Genomic DNA, 19416 nt, shown 5'->3' with positions numbered 1-19416 from the left:
CCTCCTTATTGTTATGTAATTTTCTTGTGTTTCTTTTTTATTTATTTACCATTTTTTACTTTAGTTTATTTAGTAAATATTTTCTTAACTCTATTTCTTGAACTGCATTGTTGGTTAAGGGTTTGTAAGTAAGCATTTCACAGTAAGGTCTACTACACCTGTTGTATTCGGCGCATGTGCCAAATACAATTTGATTTGATGGCTTTGTGTTCCTCTCGCTCTGATCAAACAGATGTAATTTGAGAAACCCCAAAACATTCTACCGTGGTATCGTTTACCCACGCGGGATTTTCATATATTTTATTTAAATCCTGGAATATAATAGACAGTGTTATGTTCTGTGTTCCCCGCAGATAAAACAGTCCTCGCATTCCTCATGAAATGTATCTGTTGAGATTCGGGAGGGGTGGGCGCCAGGTGTTGGGTTACAGCGTGGAGGCCCCTCCCTGCTCTACGGGATTTAGAGAGGGGATTGTTCGTCGGCGGCGGTAGGGCGGCAGCAGCAGCCCACAGCGCGCAGCACCCATGTTCAGTGGAGAGTCAGTGGAAGGAGCCCCCAGATGACCGACGCAGACGTCTGGGAATGACAGCCGCTGTCACCGAGAGTGACAGCTTTCGCTCTCTGTCGCCGCACCTTGACTAGCCTTGACTAGCCCCGGAGTGACGCGCTCTATCAGTCGCACGCCAAAGAAGTGACACGGAGCCAGTCAGAACTATGCCAGAGATGGAGAAAGGGAGACCGCCGGAAAATAAACGCAGTAGGAAACCCGCGCACCCCGTCAAGAGAGAGATCAACCAAGAGATGAAGGTGAGGGGAAATTAGTTGTTTAGCTATTTTTTGAGCAGTGTTCTGTTTGTGAATAGTCTTAAGTCATGCCATGCTATGTTGTTGTCTTAGGTCTCTTTTTATGTAGTGTTGTGTTGTCTCTCTTGTCGTTATGTGTGTTTTGTCCTATATGTTTATTTAATTTATTTGGATTTTTAATCACAGCCCCGGTCCCCGCAGGAGGCCTTTTGCCTTTTGGTAGGCCGTCATTGTAAATTATAATTTGTTCGTAACTGACTTGCCTAGTTAAATAAAGGTGAGATAAAAAATAAAATACTTTTGAGACATTGGGAGAGAGCTCCGTGCGCACAAATCACACAGTTGGAGGCATTCACAGACGCCATGAAAACTTGCATTTGTTCCCATTGAAACAATTCAATTTGCTTATAATTTAATTCCGTTATATTATTGAATACTTCCGAAATAAAAGTGATACAACAATTGTGTAACATAACATTATTCCCATATGGTGAAATAAGACAGCTATATTATATTACCTGGCCTTGCCATAATAAACCGACTGTCGGGAAATATACATTTCCGAGGGAATTAAAGCGTGTGACTGTTTAATTAAAGTGTCACTCTTATGTTAGCCAATATTTGATGTCTTGTCCACTGAATGGTAGGTAGCCCTTCTGTAGTGAGGCCATGTCAGTCCATCCGTAGCCTCGCGCAGCAAAGTCCAGCGGCGTTCCAGATGTGCGTCACCACCAAACCGTAAGAACACTTAAATTCTTCCCCGCTTCGGCTGTGCGCGCACTTGTTGTAGTAGGCTAGGTCTACATGTTTACAACAATGTAATAAAAAACATACATAGTCACATCACTTGAGATTATCCGCTAGGGCAAAGGATCAGACTAAACAGGTAACCGTAGTAATTGTGCCCTTGGAAAAGTGACTCAGAATCAGTTTCATGGAAACTATGTCTACTGTTTGATTTGGGGATTCCAATTCAAAACAAAATTGAATATGATGGTATTGGTTTCAGGCCTACTGCTAGAGTGCAAGCCTTTAGTAGGCTAGGCTACAAGCCCACAGTTTGTCTGCCTTCAGTTTTATGAGTTCTGACATTGGCCACTGGGCACAGATGTCAGTTCAAAGTCTAGTTTTGATTTACATTTGGTTGAGTTGTCAGCTAATGTGATTTCAACATTAAATTAAATGTTTAAAAAAATCAGCTTGTTTTGTGAGAGGAAATGTGCTCTTTTTGCGTAAGTGGTTTGGATGGTAGCTTTTGATATCCAGGGAGTGGTGTAGAATTGCAACTTAACTAATTTGAATGAAAACATGCTAAATGCTATCTGTGCTTGATGTAAGTCAGCCCGGCCTGGATCTGAGGGTCGGCCCTGCGTTGTTGCCTTTGGTCAGGGTTCTTTCTGTGGTTTGGGATTTGGCTTGTCACTCTCACAAAGCAAATGTTTGTAAGAACTGCCAATAAAAAACAATAACAACATTGTGGGAAGTAAAGCACAGGGAGGAGAAAAAAATGCCTGTCTCTCCCTAATGAGGAAATAGTGAGATAAAACAACACTAAATTCAATGTACTATAGGAGGACATGCCCTGATGGAACCGTTGATGTAGACTAGGCTAGTCCCACGGGATGCAGGCAGCACAGGCAGAGTACTACTTTGTGATTCTCAGACTTACAGGGAGCCACGTGGATCTACAAAACAGGCCTTGGGTGACCGCAGTAATGAACTGGGGCTGTTGGGCTTGAAGGTCAGTGGTATAAGTGTGTGATTATGAAATAGAGAAGGGTAGATAAAGAAAGACAGATGGACAGACAGACAAAATAGAACTCACACAGATCAGAGAGAGAGACAGACAGACACAGTCAGAGAAGCAAAATAGAACTTTCACACAGACAGACAGACAGACAGCAAGACAGCAAGACAGCCAGACAGCAAGACAGACAGACAGTCAGAGAGACAGACAGACACACACACACACACAATCAGAGAGACAGACAGACAGACACACAGTCAGAGAGACAGACAACAGACACAGACTGGGATTTCAGGGGCTGTGTGTCTGTCTGCGGGCTGCTCCAGTCCAATCCAGTGTTGTCTTAGTCAAGGGATCTATTTCAATACCACAGTCAAACCCACTTCTTCCATGCCAGACCGTAGCACAGCGCGGACACCAGATACATTACTTTTTTCATCGTTAGGCATATTTAGCTGGATATGATACCTCTACGTACACACAAACACACCCGCACAGACACACACACACTTCACACACACAATTCCTTTTCTTTGAGGCCCTGTCAGAGTGAGGAAAGCAGAGGGAAGAATGTGTAGTCTGTACTACAGCCCTGGTGTAACACTACAACAGGCAGACTGTCCACGCTGGAAGAGGTTGAAACCCGAGAGGGAGTGCAGTGTCGGGTATCAGGGCTGGAAGGTGCCGGGGTGGTGGGGGCAAGGGGAGAGGCAGAGGGAGGAGAGGGCAGGGGAGGGGGGACTGGGGAGTGCTGGACACTTGGGAGAGGAGCAGGGGAGGGGGGACTGGGGAGTGCTGGACCCTTGGGAGAGGAGCGGGGGGGGGGGGGGACTGGGGAGTGCTGGACCCTTGGGAGAGGAGCAGGGGAGGGGGGACTGGGGAGTGCTGGACCCTTGGGAGAGGAGCGGGGGGGGGGGGGGGGGACTGGGGAGTGCTGGACACTTGGGAGAGGAGCAGGGGAGGGGGGACTGGGGAGTGCTGGACCCTTGGGAGAGGAGCGGGGGGGGGGGGGGACTGGGGAGTGCTGGACACTTGGGAGAGGAGCAGGGGAGGGGGGACTGGGGAGTGCTGGACCCTTGGGATAGGAGCAGGGGAGGGAGGGAGGGACTGGGGAGTGCTGGACACTTGGGAGAGGAGCAGGGGAGGGGGGACTGGGGAGTGCTGGACACTTGGGAGAGGAGCAGGGTATTTCCGAGAACCGTGGGACCTGGCGGTGGTATAAGGTGTCCTGCTCGGATTTCTGCTCCAATCCCCACTCGCCCCAAAGCCACAGAGGAGAAGAGGTGGGCGGATGAAAAGAGAGAGAGACCTTTGTGTTGTTTTCTTTCATATGGTCGGAATTTAAAAAAAAGCCAGGATGTTCACTTCACAACACATCTGCTGAGAAACTTCTTTAGTTTGTCTGTCTCTTTTTTCCCCAATTAAAAGAGCTAAACAAAGAATGATTCATATATTTTACACTGGTATTAGGTTGGAAAACTTTTCCGTCTCCAATTTAGCAAGAGTAAACAAGCTGCAATACATCATGGAAAAATAGTCATACTGTACTCCTCTGGGTTCTCTTGCTCATTTCATCCAGGCAGGGCTGGTCTGTAAGTCAAAAGAATCAGCACATTGATTCGGGACTGGAAGCTCAGGTTACATTTAAAGAGTGGGATAAAAAGTTCCACTAACAAACCTCGGATGTAAGGTCACTCACAACTGAACTTCACATTGGCTTAGCTTCAGCAAGCAGTGGCTTGGTTGTCCCGTCTCCCACCATGTCCCCTGACTGACATAACCTATAATGTTTCTCACTGATTTATTTTCCATTTCTCCTTTTAGACGTTTGCAGAGAGCACCATGAATGAGCTCCTAGGCTGGTACGGCTATGACAAGTTGGAGCTCAGAGACTCTGAGGCCACCGAGATACGGAACTACCCAAACCGTGAGAGACGCCAGCAGCACGTCTCAGTTCTTAAAGGTGAGGGAAGGCCAGGGCCCTGTTCACTAGGCCACACTGTAGTAAAACGCTTTGCTATGGAGAGTGGAAATCTGTGTTTTAATTGGACAAGTTCAGGTAGTACCTCCTTTTTCAAAACGATTCCTGTCTACCGAACACGACCCAAGGTAATTTATTCAGGTAGTATCCTTGTTTCACTCCCTTTCTAAATGTTTATTGCCTACTGAACACAACCCAATTTAATTAGTTCAGGTAGTATCCTTGTTTCACTCCCTTTCTAAACGTTTACTGCCTACTGAACATTTACTGCCTGCTGGGCATCTGTAAAATACAGGTAACATACTTAACAGAGGTCAGACGGAATTCACAGGGAACCCAATAACAGAACAGATAGGTTGTTCAATCCAGACATATTACTTCACCCTTCTTATGTTTCACTTACTATCATTACAGTAAACCTGTGTGGATGGAGTATTATCTTTCTACAGTTTTCAGTGCCATTGTTTTCTGTCCTTTAGGCTGAATCTACATCTGTATTTAAATTGTGTGTGTGGAGTGGAAGTGGTGCCAAGAGAAACTGACTGAATTCAGATTCCATTTTTGTTGGCACTTTACATGTTAAGAACATAAATTCACTCTGAAGTGACCCTAGATATCTTGTGCCTTCCAGAAAACTCGGTGTCCAAATCCAAGAGCCTAGACAGCCCCGTGACACTGGCCATGAGGAGTGGAGAGAGAGAATCATCCAGAGTCCCCTCTTCCTCCCCCAGTTCCTCCTCTCTGACCAGCCCTAAGGAGCAAAAGAGTGCCCCCGTAATTGTCCCGCTTATAAAGCCATCGGCAGGTAGGGACAGGCCTGAATAAATCTCTCACACACACACACGCGCACACACACACACACACACACACACACACACACACACACACACACACACACACACACACACACACACACACACACACACACACACACACACACACACACACACACACACACACACACACACACATCTACTGAGCATATGCAAACACACGCCCTTTGTGTGACCAACTGGGTTAGTACCCAGGTCTCCTGTGTTTTAGCATGCCTAGCTAAAGTCTAGACATTATTCAGGAAGCTAACATAAGTCTTCAGGCCTCAGGCAAGGTTCCTCATCACACAGGTGAGGTTCACTAAATCACCCCTGTTACACTCACACATCAGCATCATCATCATCACTACCATATGTAGCCTAGGGTTCTTCAACACTCACAAGCTCCTTAGATGCTCATCTTCATCATCAAACACACTTCACGTGTTGATGTTGATTCCTCTTCCCTTTGGCTCTGTCCGCAGTGGAAGACGTGCAGAATGTGCAGATAGTGTGTGTGTGGTGTCAGAAGGAGGGGGTGAAGCGCTACTCTCTCTGTATGGGCACCGAGCTGAAGAGCTTCTGTAGTGAGAAGTGCTTCGCCGCCTGCCGACGGGCCTACTTCAAACGCAACAAGGTGAGCGATTCAACCTCGGTTCAACCTTATTTCAACTTGGAATCAATGGGACAATTTTAGGTCAGACAAAACTGACTTGTCAACTGCAGCAGTTCAGATGGAGAAAATGACGCACGCACACACACACACACACACACACACACACACACACACACACACACACACACACACACACACACACACACACACACACACACACACACACACACACACACACACACACACAGGTTTTTTTATGGACAGGCCAGTGTTTTGAGGGTGGGAAGGGGTCAAACTTTGCAGAGGACACTTAGTATCAGTTACGGTTTAATGGAGGAAGGGCCAGTCATAATGCGGCTTGGGTCCGGAGGACCGGGAAGCAACAGGGAAGCAACAGGGAAGCAACAGGGAAGCAGTGCCTATACACAACTCCACTCCTATACACATTACCACCATTTTTCACCCTCCATCCAAGACATGGATACCCTCTCTTAGAGGCGCGGGGGTGTCAGGCAAGGCTATCCCCTTTCACCGATCCTGTTGTTTTGCCGCGCTAGGTTTTATTCACACGACAACAGACAAGGGGGGGGGGGGGGGAGTCGTCTGCTGCCTACCTGCCTGGCTGCAACAAACCCTCTAGTTGATGGAAGTGGGGATGGAACTGTGGCCGTTGGCTTGTCCCTGCTTGTTTCTTGGAGGGAGAAGGGCAGAGGGCCTGGGGGTGAGGTGTCCACTTTCAGTGCATACCTTACCTGCAGCTGCTTCATGTTTCGTAACTCGACACGACTCAATGGGTCACAAAGAAGGGACCATTGAGAATAAAATGAGGGTTCAGTCTTGTCATCTACTTTATCTTAGCGAAACCTTCCAAAATGTTACCAAAACGTTTAAAAAACGGTCTCTTTGTTTCAGTGACCTCAAAGCCCATAGGTCAATGTACTCTGTTACTTTGAACCCCTATGACAAGGCAAATTGTGCAGTGGTTATTTTGGGATTGGTTATGTAAGTTTGTTTTAATGACCAACCACGGGAGCCTTGATGATTTAAAGCAACTGCTACTTTATCAACACTTGATGCTCAAATCCCATAGTGGATACTACTGAATCCAGTCTCTACTCGGAAACAGTTTAACACAATCCGGTGTCCTGTTCATTAGGGCACACAATGTTTTACAGCAGAGATTGAAAATTAAGGTTTTGTTATTGGACAAATCCAGCTAGTACCTCCCAGATTTTTTTGTTTCGTTTGGTGCCTAATGAACATGGCCCAGCTCTTGATAGTTTGTTTTAAGTTTATAATGATGCAGCTTTGCCCCCCTCCGTCAGGCCCGGGATGAGGACCATGGAGGGGAGAGGTCCCCCCAACACACCCATGCAGATGACTCACCACGACTGGTGCTGAAGATGAACAGTGATGGTGCCAGAGTAAGAATAAAACACAATCCACTTCGTAGAAATATAATATATTTTTTAAATAGCTTAGCTCAAAGACTAGTTATGCATTAATGCATGTTTGTCTTTGAGAGCTACTTCAAAACATGTAGGGGCAGTTCCTAGGACACAGATTAAGGGGCAGTTCCTAGGACACAGATTAAGGGGCAGTTCCTAGGACACAGATTAAGGGGCAGTTCCTAGGACACAGATTAAGGGGCAGTTCCTAGGACACAGATTAAGGGGCAGTTCCTAGGACACAGATTAAGGGGCCGTTCCTAGGACACAGATTAAGGGGCAGTTTCTAGGACACAGATTAAGGGGCAGTTTCCAGGACACAGATTAGGGGGCAGTTTCTAGGACACAGGTTAAGGGACAGTTTCTACGACAGATTAGGGGACAGTTCCTAAAACACAAATTAAGGGGCAGTTTCTAGGAAACAGATTGGGGGCAGTTTCTAGGACACAGGTTAAGGGGCAGATTCTAGGACACAGATTAAGGGGCAGATTCTAGGACACAGATTAAGGGGCAGTTTCCAGGACACAGATGAAACCTAGTCCTAGACTAAAAATAATTATTGATGGAGATTCTCCATTGAGTTTGCTTTTTAGTCTACGACTAGGCTTTACTCTGGGTTTGTGAAACCGCCCTTTAAAGGGATAGTTCAGGGATGTTACATACAGTATTTCCATATTTGTTTCCTTACCTTTGCCAACAATTAGCAACATTAGCCATGTAATTTAATCTCGCCTGTTTAGCATGGATTATATTTCATGCCCAAATCAGCTCAAAAATAACACAATCAATTTAATATGATTTGGTCATGACATTTAACACATGCTGAACGGGGGAGATTGATTTACATGGGGAATTTGTCCCAAAATGCTAATGTTGCTAATTGTTGGAAGTGGCTAGGTTAACAAAATCAGTGTGGATTGCAGTCACTCCTTGGCCATAGACTTCTTTCAAGGTAAAAAGGTTTTCACAATACTGTCATATAGAATATTCCATAATTTATATTACCATCTCTACAACAGTCATTTGCTTTTTCCTTTTCACATGTCACTTAAGTAACTCTTCACAGTCTCTCTCGCCCGTACTGCAGGTTTGCAACTGGTGCAAGCACGTCCGTCACACCAAAGAGTATCTGGACTTTGGCGCCGGTGAGGAGCGGCTCCAGTTTTGCAGCACCAAGTGTCTGAACCAGTACAAGATGGATGTGTTCTACAGAGAGGCCAGGGCCACTCTCACCAGCTCCAGCCCAGGAAGACCAACCCAGGAGGGGAGACCCGAGTCCACCGGAGGGGTCCAGAACCAGAAGCTCCTGACCCCTGAATCGTGGAGCAGCGACGCTGGGGACGTGAGGGGGAGGACCAGGTCGCCCAAAGGGCAGACGCCGATCAATGGTACAGCGGCACCAAGGACTGTGTCTCCATCCGAGGCGTCATCTTCGTCATTGAAGGTTAACATTTCAGGACTGAGGCACCTGGAGAGGCACATCCTGCCACCACCCGCGCAGGTAGCGAGCCACCACCCCGCCCCCTCCCCTCCTCACCCCCCCATGGAGCACCACAAGGCCATGCCTCAGATCCCGCTGCCCTTCATCCGGCCCCCTCTCCATGCCCAGGGCCTGAAGAGCCCCCTGGCCAACCCCCCCAGGGGCCACCCCGGCCCCCCTTCCAGCCCCATCCACCAGCCTCCCCCTCACTCCCCCCATCACCCCCACCAACCCCACCTCCAGCCCCCATCGGCCACCTCCATGAACCCACCCGGAATACACCCCTACCCGGGGGCCTACTTCCCAGGCTTGCACTCCCCCCCTATCAACATGATGGGGCTCCGTGGTCCCGTGCCCATGCTTCCTATGATGAACTTCGGGGGATGGCCGTCCTTAGGCCCCTTCTTCCCCCAGCCCACTGTCCTGGTGCCCTACCCCATCATTGTACCAATCCCAGTCCCCATCCCCATCCCCATCCCTATCCCCATACCCATACCCCCTAAATCTGCTCCTCCAGAAGCCCTAGCGGTCCCCCACAGTGGGGTTATCCAGCCCGTGCCGGAGGGGATAGAGGGGGGACGCTCCAGGGGTGTCAATTTGCCTTCTACCGGGAGCTTGGCGGCCAACAGATTGGGTAGAACCACCAACCAGGGTCTCCCCTCGCCCTCAGACCACCCCAGAAGGGACATCACAGATTGGGTGAAGTCAGAGAGGCAGGCTCAGTCACCCATGTCGACCTCCCACAGTGCAGCGTCGTCCCCCAGGGCTCGCTACGATGCTTCCCCATCTTCCACCTCAGTGATTGAGGGGCTGTCAGACTTTAAGTTGGGCCAGCAGCAGCATCCAGAGAGGCAGGTCATCCAGAGAGTGCTCCAGAGGACCCCGGTCAAGCTGGAGCCCAACCCCCACGGAGTGGTGGACCTGTCGGGTCCGGGTGAGCCCGGAATGGGGCACGGCACCAGGCTGGTGGATACCAGAGTGGACCACCACAACCACCACCGTGACATTATCAAACCCACCCCTCCACTAACCCAGTCACCCCCTCCTCTGCACAACACCGCCTACCCCCAGAGCCTTAACATACGACCCCCCTCAGACACCCCACCAACTCCCAGAGGGGAATGCAGCAGCCCTCCCTGCGATACCGCCACCCCCTCCCCCTCAACACCCCCAGACATCCCCAACCAAACATCACCGTCATCATCCCCAGACCCTCCTCCCAGCCCAGACTCCTCCCAGTCTCAGAGAGAGGCCCGGCCTCTTGGCCCTGACTCCGCCCTCAGTGAGCTGGAGGCAGTCAAAGAGAACAGCTGCTCCAATGGCCAGGTCCAGGAGCGGGACCAGGGCCAGGTTCCATCCCTCCCCACCAGCCAAATAGAGGGGCCCTCGGCCGCTGGCGACTCAGAGGATCCCCACGTCCCAGATGAGGACCATGCCTATGCCCTGCCCACCCCCAACCTTACACCCACTAGAACGGGCGGTGCCCCCACCAACACCCCCACCACTCTCCTCCTGCCCAAGCTTAGGGACAAGGGTGTTCTACCATGCCCACCGAGTGTGGCTGGGCCTGGGGACATGGAGCCTGCTCTGAAGAGACGGTGCCTCCGTATCCGAGATCAGATCAAGTAGGGAAGGGAGGTAGGTGTCTCTTGTTACAATAGGTTTTTGGGACACTGTAACGCAATGGAGATGTTAGGATACCTACAGAGGAATCTGAATGAGAAAGACAGAAGACGTGAAAATTAGGTAAAGGAACTTCCATAAAGATTAAATAAGATTAGAAGAAAGCACACAATTAACTGTTTCTCTCTATCACCAACATTCACACCCAGACACCCAGAAACCCACACAGAACCCTGTAGGAAACAAGCCGACATCCAAAAAAAGCACTGTCACTGTAACAGGCCCTGCCTGATTCCGCGATGCCTTTTCAAAGTGACTCTCACTTTCTCTCTGCTCTGCCCCTTCCTCTGGCCTAGCTATAACCCTAGAGCTGTCTGTCTGTCTGTCTGCCCCTTCCTCTGGCCTAGCTATAACCCTAGATATGTCTGTCTGTCTGTCTGTCTGTCTGACCCTTCCTCTGGCCTAGCTTTAACCCTAGAGCTGTCTGTCTGTCTGCCCCGTCCTCTGGCCTAGCTATAACCCTAAAGCTGTCTGTCTGTCTGTCTGTCTGCCCCTTCCTCTGGCCTAGCTATAACCCAAGAGCTGTCTGTCTGTCTGTCTGTCTGCCCCTTCCTCTGGCCTAGCTATAACCCTAAAGCTGTCTGTCTGTCTGCCCCTTCCTCTGGCCTAGCTATAACCCTAGAGCTGTCTGTCTGTCTGTCTGCCCCTTCCTCTGGCCTAGCTGTAACCCTAGAGCTGTCTGTCTGCCCCTTCCTCTGGCCTAGCTATAACCCTAAAGCTGTCTGTCTGTCTGTCTGTCTGTCTGCCCCTTCCTCTGGCCTAGCTATAACCCAAGAGCTGTCTGTCTGTCTGTCTGTCTGCCCCTTCCTCTGGCCTAGCTATAACCCTAGAGCTGTCTGTCTGTCTGTCTGCCCCTTCCTCTGGCCTAGCTATAACCCTAAAGCTGTCTGTCTGTCTGTCTGTCTGTCTGTCTGCCCCTTCCTCTGGCCTAGCTATAACCCAAGAGCTGTCTGTCTGTCTGTCTGTCTGCCCCTTCCTCTGGCCTAGCTATAACCCTAGAGCTGTCTGTCTGTCTGCCCCTTCCTCTGGCCTAGCTATAACCCTAAAGCTGTCTGTCTGTCTGTCTGTCTGTCTGCCCCTTCCTCTGGCCTAGCTATAACCCTAGAGCTGTCTGTCTGTCTGTCTGCCCCTTCCTCTGGCCTAGCTGTAACCCTAGAGCTGTCTGTCTGCCCCTTCCTCTGGCCTAGCTATAACCCTAAAGCTGTCTGTCTGTCTGTCTGTCTGTCTGCCCCTTCCTCTGGCCTAGCTATAACCCAAGAGCTGTCTGTCTGTCTGTCTGTCTGCCCCTTCCTCTGGCCTAGCTATAACCCTAGAGCTGTCTGTCTGTCTGTCTGCCCCTTCCTCTGGCCTAGCTGTAACCCTAGAGCTGTCTGTCTGCCCCTTCCTCTGGCCTAGCTATAACCCTAGAGCTGTCTGTCTGTCTGCCCCTTCCTCTGGCCTAGCTATAACCCTAAAGCTGTCTGTCCGTCTGTCCCTTCCTCTGGCCTAGCTGTAACCCTAGAGCTGTCTGTCTGTCTGTCTGCCCCTTCCTCTGGCCTAGCTATAACCTTAGAGCTGTCTGTCTGTCTGCCCCTTCCTCTGGCCTAGCTTTAACCATAGAGCTGTCTGTCTGTCTGCCCCTTCCTCTGGCCTAGCTGTAACCCTAGAGCTGTCTGTATATCTGCCCCTTCCTCTGGCCTAGCTATAACCGTAGAGCTGTCTGTCTGTCTGCCCCTTCCTCTGGCCTAGCTGTAACCCTAGAGCTGTCTGTATATCTGCCCCTTCCTCTGGCCTAGCTATAACCGTAGAGCTGTCTGTCTGTCTGCCCCTTCCTCTGGCCGCGCTGTATCCGTAGAGCTGTCTGTCTGCCCCTTCCTCTGACATAGCTATAACCCTAGAGCTGTCTGTCTGTTTGTCTGTCTGTCTGTCTGTCTGTCCCTTCCTCTGGCCTAGCTATAACCCTAGAGCTGTCTATCTGTCTGTCTGTCTGCCCCTTCCTCTGGCCTAGCTATAACCCTAAAGCTGTCTGTCTGTCTGCCCCTTCCTCTGGCCTAGCTCTAACCGTAGAGCTGTCTGTCTGTCTGCCCCTTCCTCTGGCATAGCTATAACCCTAGAGCTGTCTGTCTGTTTGTCTGTCTGTCTGTCTGTCCCTTCCTCTGGCCTAGCTATAACCCTAGAGCTGTCTGTCTGTCTGTCTGTCTGTCTGTCTGCCCCTTCCTCTGGCCTAGCTATAACCATAGAGCTGTCTGTCTGTCTGCCCCTTCCTCTGGCCTAGCTATAACCATAGAGCTGTCTGTCTGTCTGCCCCTTCCTCTGGCCTAGCTATAACCCTAGAGCTGTCTGTCTGTCTGCCCCTTCCTCTGGCCTAGCTATAACCCTAGAGCTGTCTGTCTGTTTGTCTGTCTGTCTGTCTGTCCCTTCCTCTGGCCTAGCTATAACCCTAGAGCTGTCTGTCTGTCTGTCTGTCTGTCTGTCTGTCTGTCTGTCTGCCCCTTCCTCTGGCCTAGCTATAACCCTAGAGCTGTCTGTCTGCCCCTTCCTCTGGCCTAGCTATAACCCTAGAGCTGTCTGTCTGTCTGTCTGTCTGTCTTTCTGCCCCTTCCTCTGGCCTAGCTATAACCCTAAAGCTGTCTGTCTGTCTGTCTGCCCCTTCCTCTGGCATAGCTATAACCCAAGAGCTGTGTGTCTGTCTGTCTGTACGCCCCTTCCTCTGGCCTAGCAGTATCAGTAGAGCTGTCTGTCTGTCTGTCCCCTTCCTCTGGCTTAGCTATAACCCTAGAGCTGTCTGTCTGTCTGTCTGCCCCTTCCTCTGGCCTAGCTATAACCCTAATGTTGTCTGTCTATCTGTCTGTCTGTCCCTTCCTCTGGCCTAGCAGTATCCGTAGAGCTGTCTGTCTGTCTGTCCCCTTCCTCTGGCCTAGCTATAACCCTAGAGCTGTCTGTCTGTCTGCCCCTTCCTCTGGCCTAGCTATAACCCTAAAGCTGTCTGTCTGTCTGTCTGTCTGCCCCTTCTTCTGGCCTAGCTGTCTGTCTGTCTGTGTGCCCCTTCCTCTGGCCTAGCTATTTACATTTACATTTAAGTCATTTAGCAGACGCTCTTATCCAGAGCGACTTACAAACCCTAAAGCTGTCTGTCTGTCTGTCCCTTCCTCTGGCCTAGCTGTAACCCTAGAGCTGTCTGTCTGTCTGTCTGTCTGCCCCTTCCTCTGGCCTAGCTATATCCCTAGAGCTGTCTGTCTGTCTGCCCCTTCCTCTGGCATAGCTATAACCCTAGAGCTGTCTGTCTGTCCCTTCCTCTGGCCTAGCTATAACCTTAGAGCTATCTGTCTGTCTGTCTGTCTGTCTGTCTGTCTGTCTGTCTGTCTGTCCCTTCCTTCCTCTGGCCTAGCTGTAACCCTAGAGCTGTCTGTCTGTCCCTTCCTCTGGCCTAGCTGTAACCCTAGAGCTGTCTGTCTGTCCCTTCCTCTGGCCTAGCTGTAACCCTAGAGCTGTCTGTCTGTCTGTCTGTCCCTTCCTCTGGCCTAGCTGTAACCCTAGAGTAGTGAGGAGTGCCAGGTTACTGAGATTCTCTCTCTTTGGCGCCATTCTGTTTAGTGGCCATGCGCATATTGTGTGACCCGTGTGTGTGTGTCTTCATTGCACCGGACAAGTTCAATCAAACAGTGCTGTATTCAAATCCGTTTTGAACCCAGGTCTGGTGAGAAAGTATGTGTGTGTGTGTGTCTGAGTGAGGTCCACTGGTCAGCAGCTCACCAAACACACCACGCTGTGATATTATTTTCTCCTATGAGCCTCCACTCTTCTGCCCCAGCCGTCTTTCTGGTGTTGTCGTGGAGACGGTGGCGATCGTCAGACTTGGCGGCGCTGTGGATATGTGTGTTTGTGTGCTGTGAATATGAGAGCCAGCCCTCAGTGATAGAGCTCTGGGGCTTCAGAAAACGGAGCAGTAGAACCGGAGAGATCCGGTTCCGTGTGTCATCATAATGACTGGCCCAGGCCCCGGCTCTCAGTCTAGCGGTGTAGAATCTTCTCCTCTCACTAAGTAGCATTCTCTCATCTTCTCTCTCCTCCCCTCTCCTCTCTTTCTCTTCTCTCCTCCTCCCCTCTCTTCTCTCCTCTCCTCTTCTCTCCTCCTCCCCTCTCTTCTCTCCTCATTCTTTTCTCCTCTCCTCTTCTCTTCCCTCCTCTCCTCTCTCTTCTCCTTTCCTCTCATCTCCCATTTCCTTCTCTCTCCTCACAGCTTCTTCTTCTTCCTGTGAACCAGATGTTCTATGGAAGACATACAGTACATTACAGTAACAACCCTAACAACCAATCAGATTGTTCTCCGGTTTCCCCTTTCCAGATTGTTCATTCAAATGGTCCTGTTGCCACCCAGAGCTGTGTGTGATTATGTGCTCATGTTTCAGTTTTACATCCTGGGCTTAATGTACACATGATGACAGAAAAGATTTTAATTTCCAGTTACCTCTACTTACTCCCTTTTCCCATCGCATATCAAAAACCTCGAAAGGTCAAGGGTCATCTTAATAAAAGATGGCTATTGGCAGAGAGTGACACATAACCGCATAACTGGTTTTAACTGGTTTAACGTATACTCCCAACAGCAACATGCCAGAAGTATTAAACGATTTGCTTTTGCAGAGAGCGATGTCCCTGCTTCACCCTTTGTCATTTGTTGTGGTTTTGCGCGGTCCGCCGGTCCCCTTAGTAACCAATACATATGAAAATCACAGTGTGTTGCCAGCATTGCGCAGACGGATTTATTGCTTGGTGTTCTATGTAAGGGGAGCCGGTGTGTGTGTGTGTGTGTGTGTGTGTGTACATACGTGCACGCGTGCCCGTGTGTAATGGGAGCTGGGCTGCGTTCATAGTCGACTGATTTTAGTTTAGCACCTCTCAGCGCCGAGGGGAATATGGTTATCTAGTTCCATTGTGTTCACTGCTAAAAGTCTTCTTAAAAAAACATTTAAAGTATTTTAGCTCTGACAGAATCAACAGGCCAACTGGAGGATTTCACCTCAGGAAATAGGCCGGTTTGGTCTCAGTTTTCCCTGCCTTTATTTGGGCTATTTTATTGCCATGCAGAAATGGATCCCTCCACATTGGTTTTTGCAGAGCATTTGAAACTAAAACGGAGAGGGACACAGGGAGTAGAGTTAGAGAGTACGGAGAGCAATGGCTTCTTGGCCCCTCGTACGTGTGCGTGTGCATGTGCGTGTGTGTCTGTCCTCTTGTCTGCCTATGCATTTTTACTCCCCAAAAAGTCCTGAAAATTCACGAAAACAGAGCTGTTTGTGTGTGTGTGTGTGTGTGTGTGTGTGTGTGTCTGTGCGTGTATGTATGTGTGTGTGTGGTGTGTGTCTGTGCGTGCGTGTATGTTTGTGTGTGTGTGGTGTGTGTCTGTGCGTGCGTGTCTGTGTGTGTGTGCATGTGTTCAGCACAGATGTTCTTGGTTTGATAGTGCCCTAAACCTCATTCTCACAGTGACTGGCTGGATTAAGGAATGGAGGATTGATAGACGGCAGATCTAAGACTGTAATATGGATGTAAATGGAACAGAAATTGACATTTTTCTCGCTCTCATCCCTCCCTGCCTCTCTCCCTCCCTGTCTTTCTCTCTCCGTTTTTCTCTCTCTCTCTGTATGTGATGAACAGGCTCACTGTACAGCGGTGCCAGATCCAGTGCCCCGCCCTCCTGGGGACATCACCAGCACCAACGCCCTCCCTCCAACCCATTACTCAGCCACCTGGGAGATCAACTCCACCCTTCTTCTGACCATGAGGTGCCAATCAAGGAAGCAGTCCAATGGGAGAAGCAGTCCGATGGGAGAAGCAGTCCAAGAGTTCAATGTGGACTTCCAGTACATTCACAGCACAAGAGTTTGTGTGTGTGTGTGTGTGTGTGTGTGTGTGTGTGTGTGTGTGTGTGTGTGTGTGTGTGTGTGTGTGTGTGTGTGTGTGTGTGTGTGTGTGTGTGTGTGTGTGTGTGTGTGTATATGCACGCTGCATGTACCTTTATGTGGCATTTCTGGACCTTCCCAAGGGACAGACAATTCTATCTCTGATCTCTCCCATAGTCCAGGAGCCTATGAAGCCAGCCCAAAGAACACTCAGCCCAGTTCCCAGATACAATCCTCAGCCATAGTCAGGGGCTCTACACTCCACTAGATGGTAGGCTGCTAGGCTACGATCATCAACCTTGTGTGGTCTTCTCCAATGGAGGCTGAACCTGATCTCTTTCCTGGGGAAACGGTTTGTTTTCTCTGCCCGGCTCCACACAAAGAGTCACATTGTTCCTCTCCCCCATATCCCACACTGACTCTCCTACTCTGGTTTTGGGTTACCTGGCTAACAGGGGCTCAGGCTTCAGGAGGAGTTTGTCTTTTTAAATTGTTCTGTCTGACAGAGGGCCAGGAATATGTGTACCCTTCTCCTTCTTTCCTGTCCTTTCCACCCCGCAGTCCCCTCTCCAATGGTACACACACTAGTCCTAAAGTGCGACTCTGACACCAATTGCTTGTTAATGTCCTCTTCCCCTTCTATTTCCCCCCTCTATGGACGACGGTCAGTTCAGTATTGTTCTCTGGTGGTTTTCTGTTTGAAAGAGGGATGGAGTCCCTTGGGGCAATGAAAAAGGACAAAATAATTAACTGTAAACTATGTAATATGATAATGAAAGAGAGAGGGCGCAAGACCCATATATCATGAAATCCACTATTTGTGAAGGAAGACTTGTGTCAGCTCCCCAAAACGAATGCCTAGGTTTTGACTCAAAGGGCTAACACAGTCTTGTGGTGCGCCGGAGACCCAGCTTTCGAACCCAGTCATATGATTTACAACACTGACTCGGCCATGGGACAGAGGTAGATAATTTCAGTGTCCAAACCCACTCACTCTGTTGACGCTCTTTATCTTAATCAGATGACTCCTTTTGATGGGTTTGGGCAGTCATGTTACCAGCCATGGTATTATTTTCAACTGTCAAAGGCTGCAAAAAGCAGCTATCAGTATTACATTTTCCCCTAGCCTGAGGGGTTCATAATGATGATACTAACTATAAACCTGGTCCTAGATCTGTTCATGCTGTCTTGCCCACTCTTCAGGTCATTGTCATGCCAAACAGCACAAACAGATCTGGGATTAGCCTGAAAACGATCTAGTGGTAGCTAGCCATCATCATCTGGAGGCCTTGCCAACACTCATCGTCACATTGTGAGAATTCACTTTTAGTTTTTGCTTTACAGACTTTGACTTTATATTAATTTATGAATGATGCTGTCGTAGATTTCCAGAAAGTGCTTTATTGACTTTTATTTTGATCCTGATTATTACGGTATACTGTATTTTTTTGCAAGTGCCTAAGCTCTTACCAGTGTCCAAATGTTTTGTTTGAATTTGTCCACTAGAGTGCAGTGTCTGTCTTTGGAACACAGCAACTACCTGTCTCATATACCTTCTATAGAGTTTTCAATAGCGTACACAAGTGTTCATTCAACCATACATTTAGTGCCAATTATAAGTCTTGTCTTTTTTCATGACAGCCCAGTTTCAACAATGCCTCGATCTATGCCTCGATCCAGCCACAGAACATCACCTATTGCCATCACTATAGCCAAAGTAGAACATTGCCACAACCATAGAAATACAATTCCTAGAAGGATGTCCCCATTCAAGTCAATGAGGCCATAATGGTTCATTCTATTTCTATGGCCACAACAACATTGCCAAGTCATTGGCTGGAAAGCAGACTCCTTGCTGCGGGGGAGTGACCACACGGGCTTTCCAGGGTCTTTCTATAGTCATGACCTCGAATAGCCTCCTGGCCCACACACACACACACACACACACACACACACACACTCCCCTCCCTCGCACACCCACACAAACACGCACACACATGCCTCTGCCATTTCAAAACTGCATTCCAAAAAGCACGTCAATCAGCATGTGTAACCATGGTGATAAGTAGCTCATTCCAGTCAACATGCTCACCTTAGGTTATACCCTGTAGTGTCATTGTAATCTTAGTCTGGCCAAGGGACTGTGTCAACAACTAGTATATGAGTCAGCGGTGGCGTCACTTGGCGTCTCTCTATACTATCAGTCTTGTGATAACGGGCGTACTCCCCTAGCCATACCTTAGTGCAGTGTTTCCCAACCCTGGTCCTCCAGGACCCCCAACAGTACACAGTTTAGTTGTAGCCTTTGACAAACACACCTCATTCAACTCATTGAGGGCTTGATGATTAGTTGACAAATGAATCAGGTGTTCTTGTCCATGGTTACAATAAAAATGTGTACTGTTGGCGGTTGTGAAGGAGCAGTGTTGGGACACAATGCTTTAGTGGCCAAGAAGTGAACAAAAAACTGCCATGGTATATTGCACATCTACCTATAGTAACTAACTAACTCAAACTCTAACCCTATAGTATACTACACCTACCATTACTGTCCCTTACCTGTTTATTCAATACTTTGGGGGGAAATTGGAAAGAACAAAAAAATGCTAAGTTGTCTGAAATCCATAGATTGTGGACTCGGGATATTCATTGAACATGTAGGGCACCGTATAATTAACAATTCACAGATTGTTTGTATTTAGGCCTAAATGAATAGGATCAACTGGGAGCTGTTTGGTGGAGACCTATTTGTAAAGTGAATAAAGGCTATTCTGAGAACAACAGCATCATGTGTTTTTCATGTCTGATGTCATCGTTTACTTTGTATTACAGAACAAATATACTTGTCAATGGAAAATGGTCCAAGTATAGCAACCAAGGTCCAAACTATTCACTGAAACGTTGTAACATCCGGATGTGGGATAGATAACATTCTCTCTGCCATACCTTGGTTGTATCCAAA

At 48.9% G+C, this 19416-nt stretch overlaps 1 protein-coding gene across 1 annotated transcript; it reads left to right on the top strand.

Moving 5' to 3' along the window:
• The first annotated feature begins 376 nt into the window (after nucleotides 1–376).
• LOC129817704 (sine oculis-binding protein homolog) lies at nucleotides 377–19224 on the top strand. Its single transcript, XM_055873202.1, has 7 exons — nucleotides 377–808; nucleotides 4377–4515; nucleotides 5165–5338; nucleotides 5831–5982; nucleotides 7287–7385; nucleotides 8476–10527; nucleotides 16210–19224. The coding sequence occupies exons 1-6, from the start codon at nucleotides 716–718 to the stop codon at nucleotides 10516–10518; spliced, it is 2700 nt and encodes an 899-aa protein (XP_055729177.1). The 5' UTR covers nucleotides 377–715; the 3' UTR covers nucleotides 10519–10527; nucleotides 16210–19224.
• The last annotated feature ends 192 nt before the right edge of the window (nucleotides 19225–19416 follow it).

Source organism: Salvelinus fontinalis, chromosome 20, assembly GCF_029448725.1.
Source record: "Salvelinus fontinalis isolate EN_2023a chromosome 20, ASM2944872v1, whole genome shotgun sequence".
NCBI lineage: Eukaryota > Metazoa > Chordata > Actinopteri > Salmoniformes > Salmonidae > Salvelinus > Salvelinus fontinalis.
Note: the sequence above shows the minus strand (reverse complement) of the source record. Positions and strands in the feature narration are given on the sequence as shown.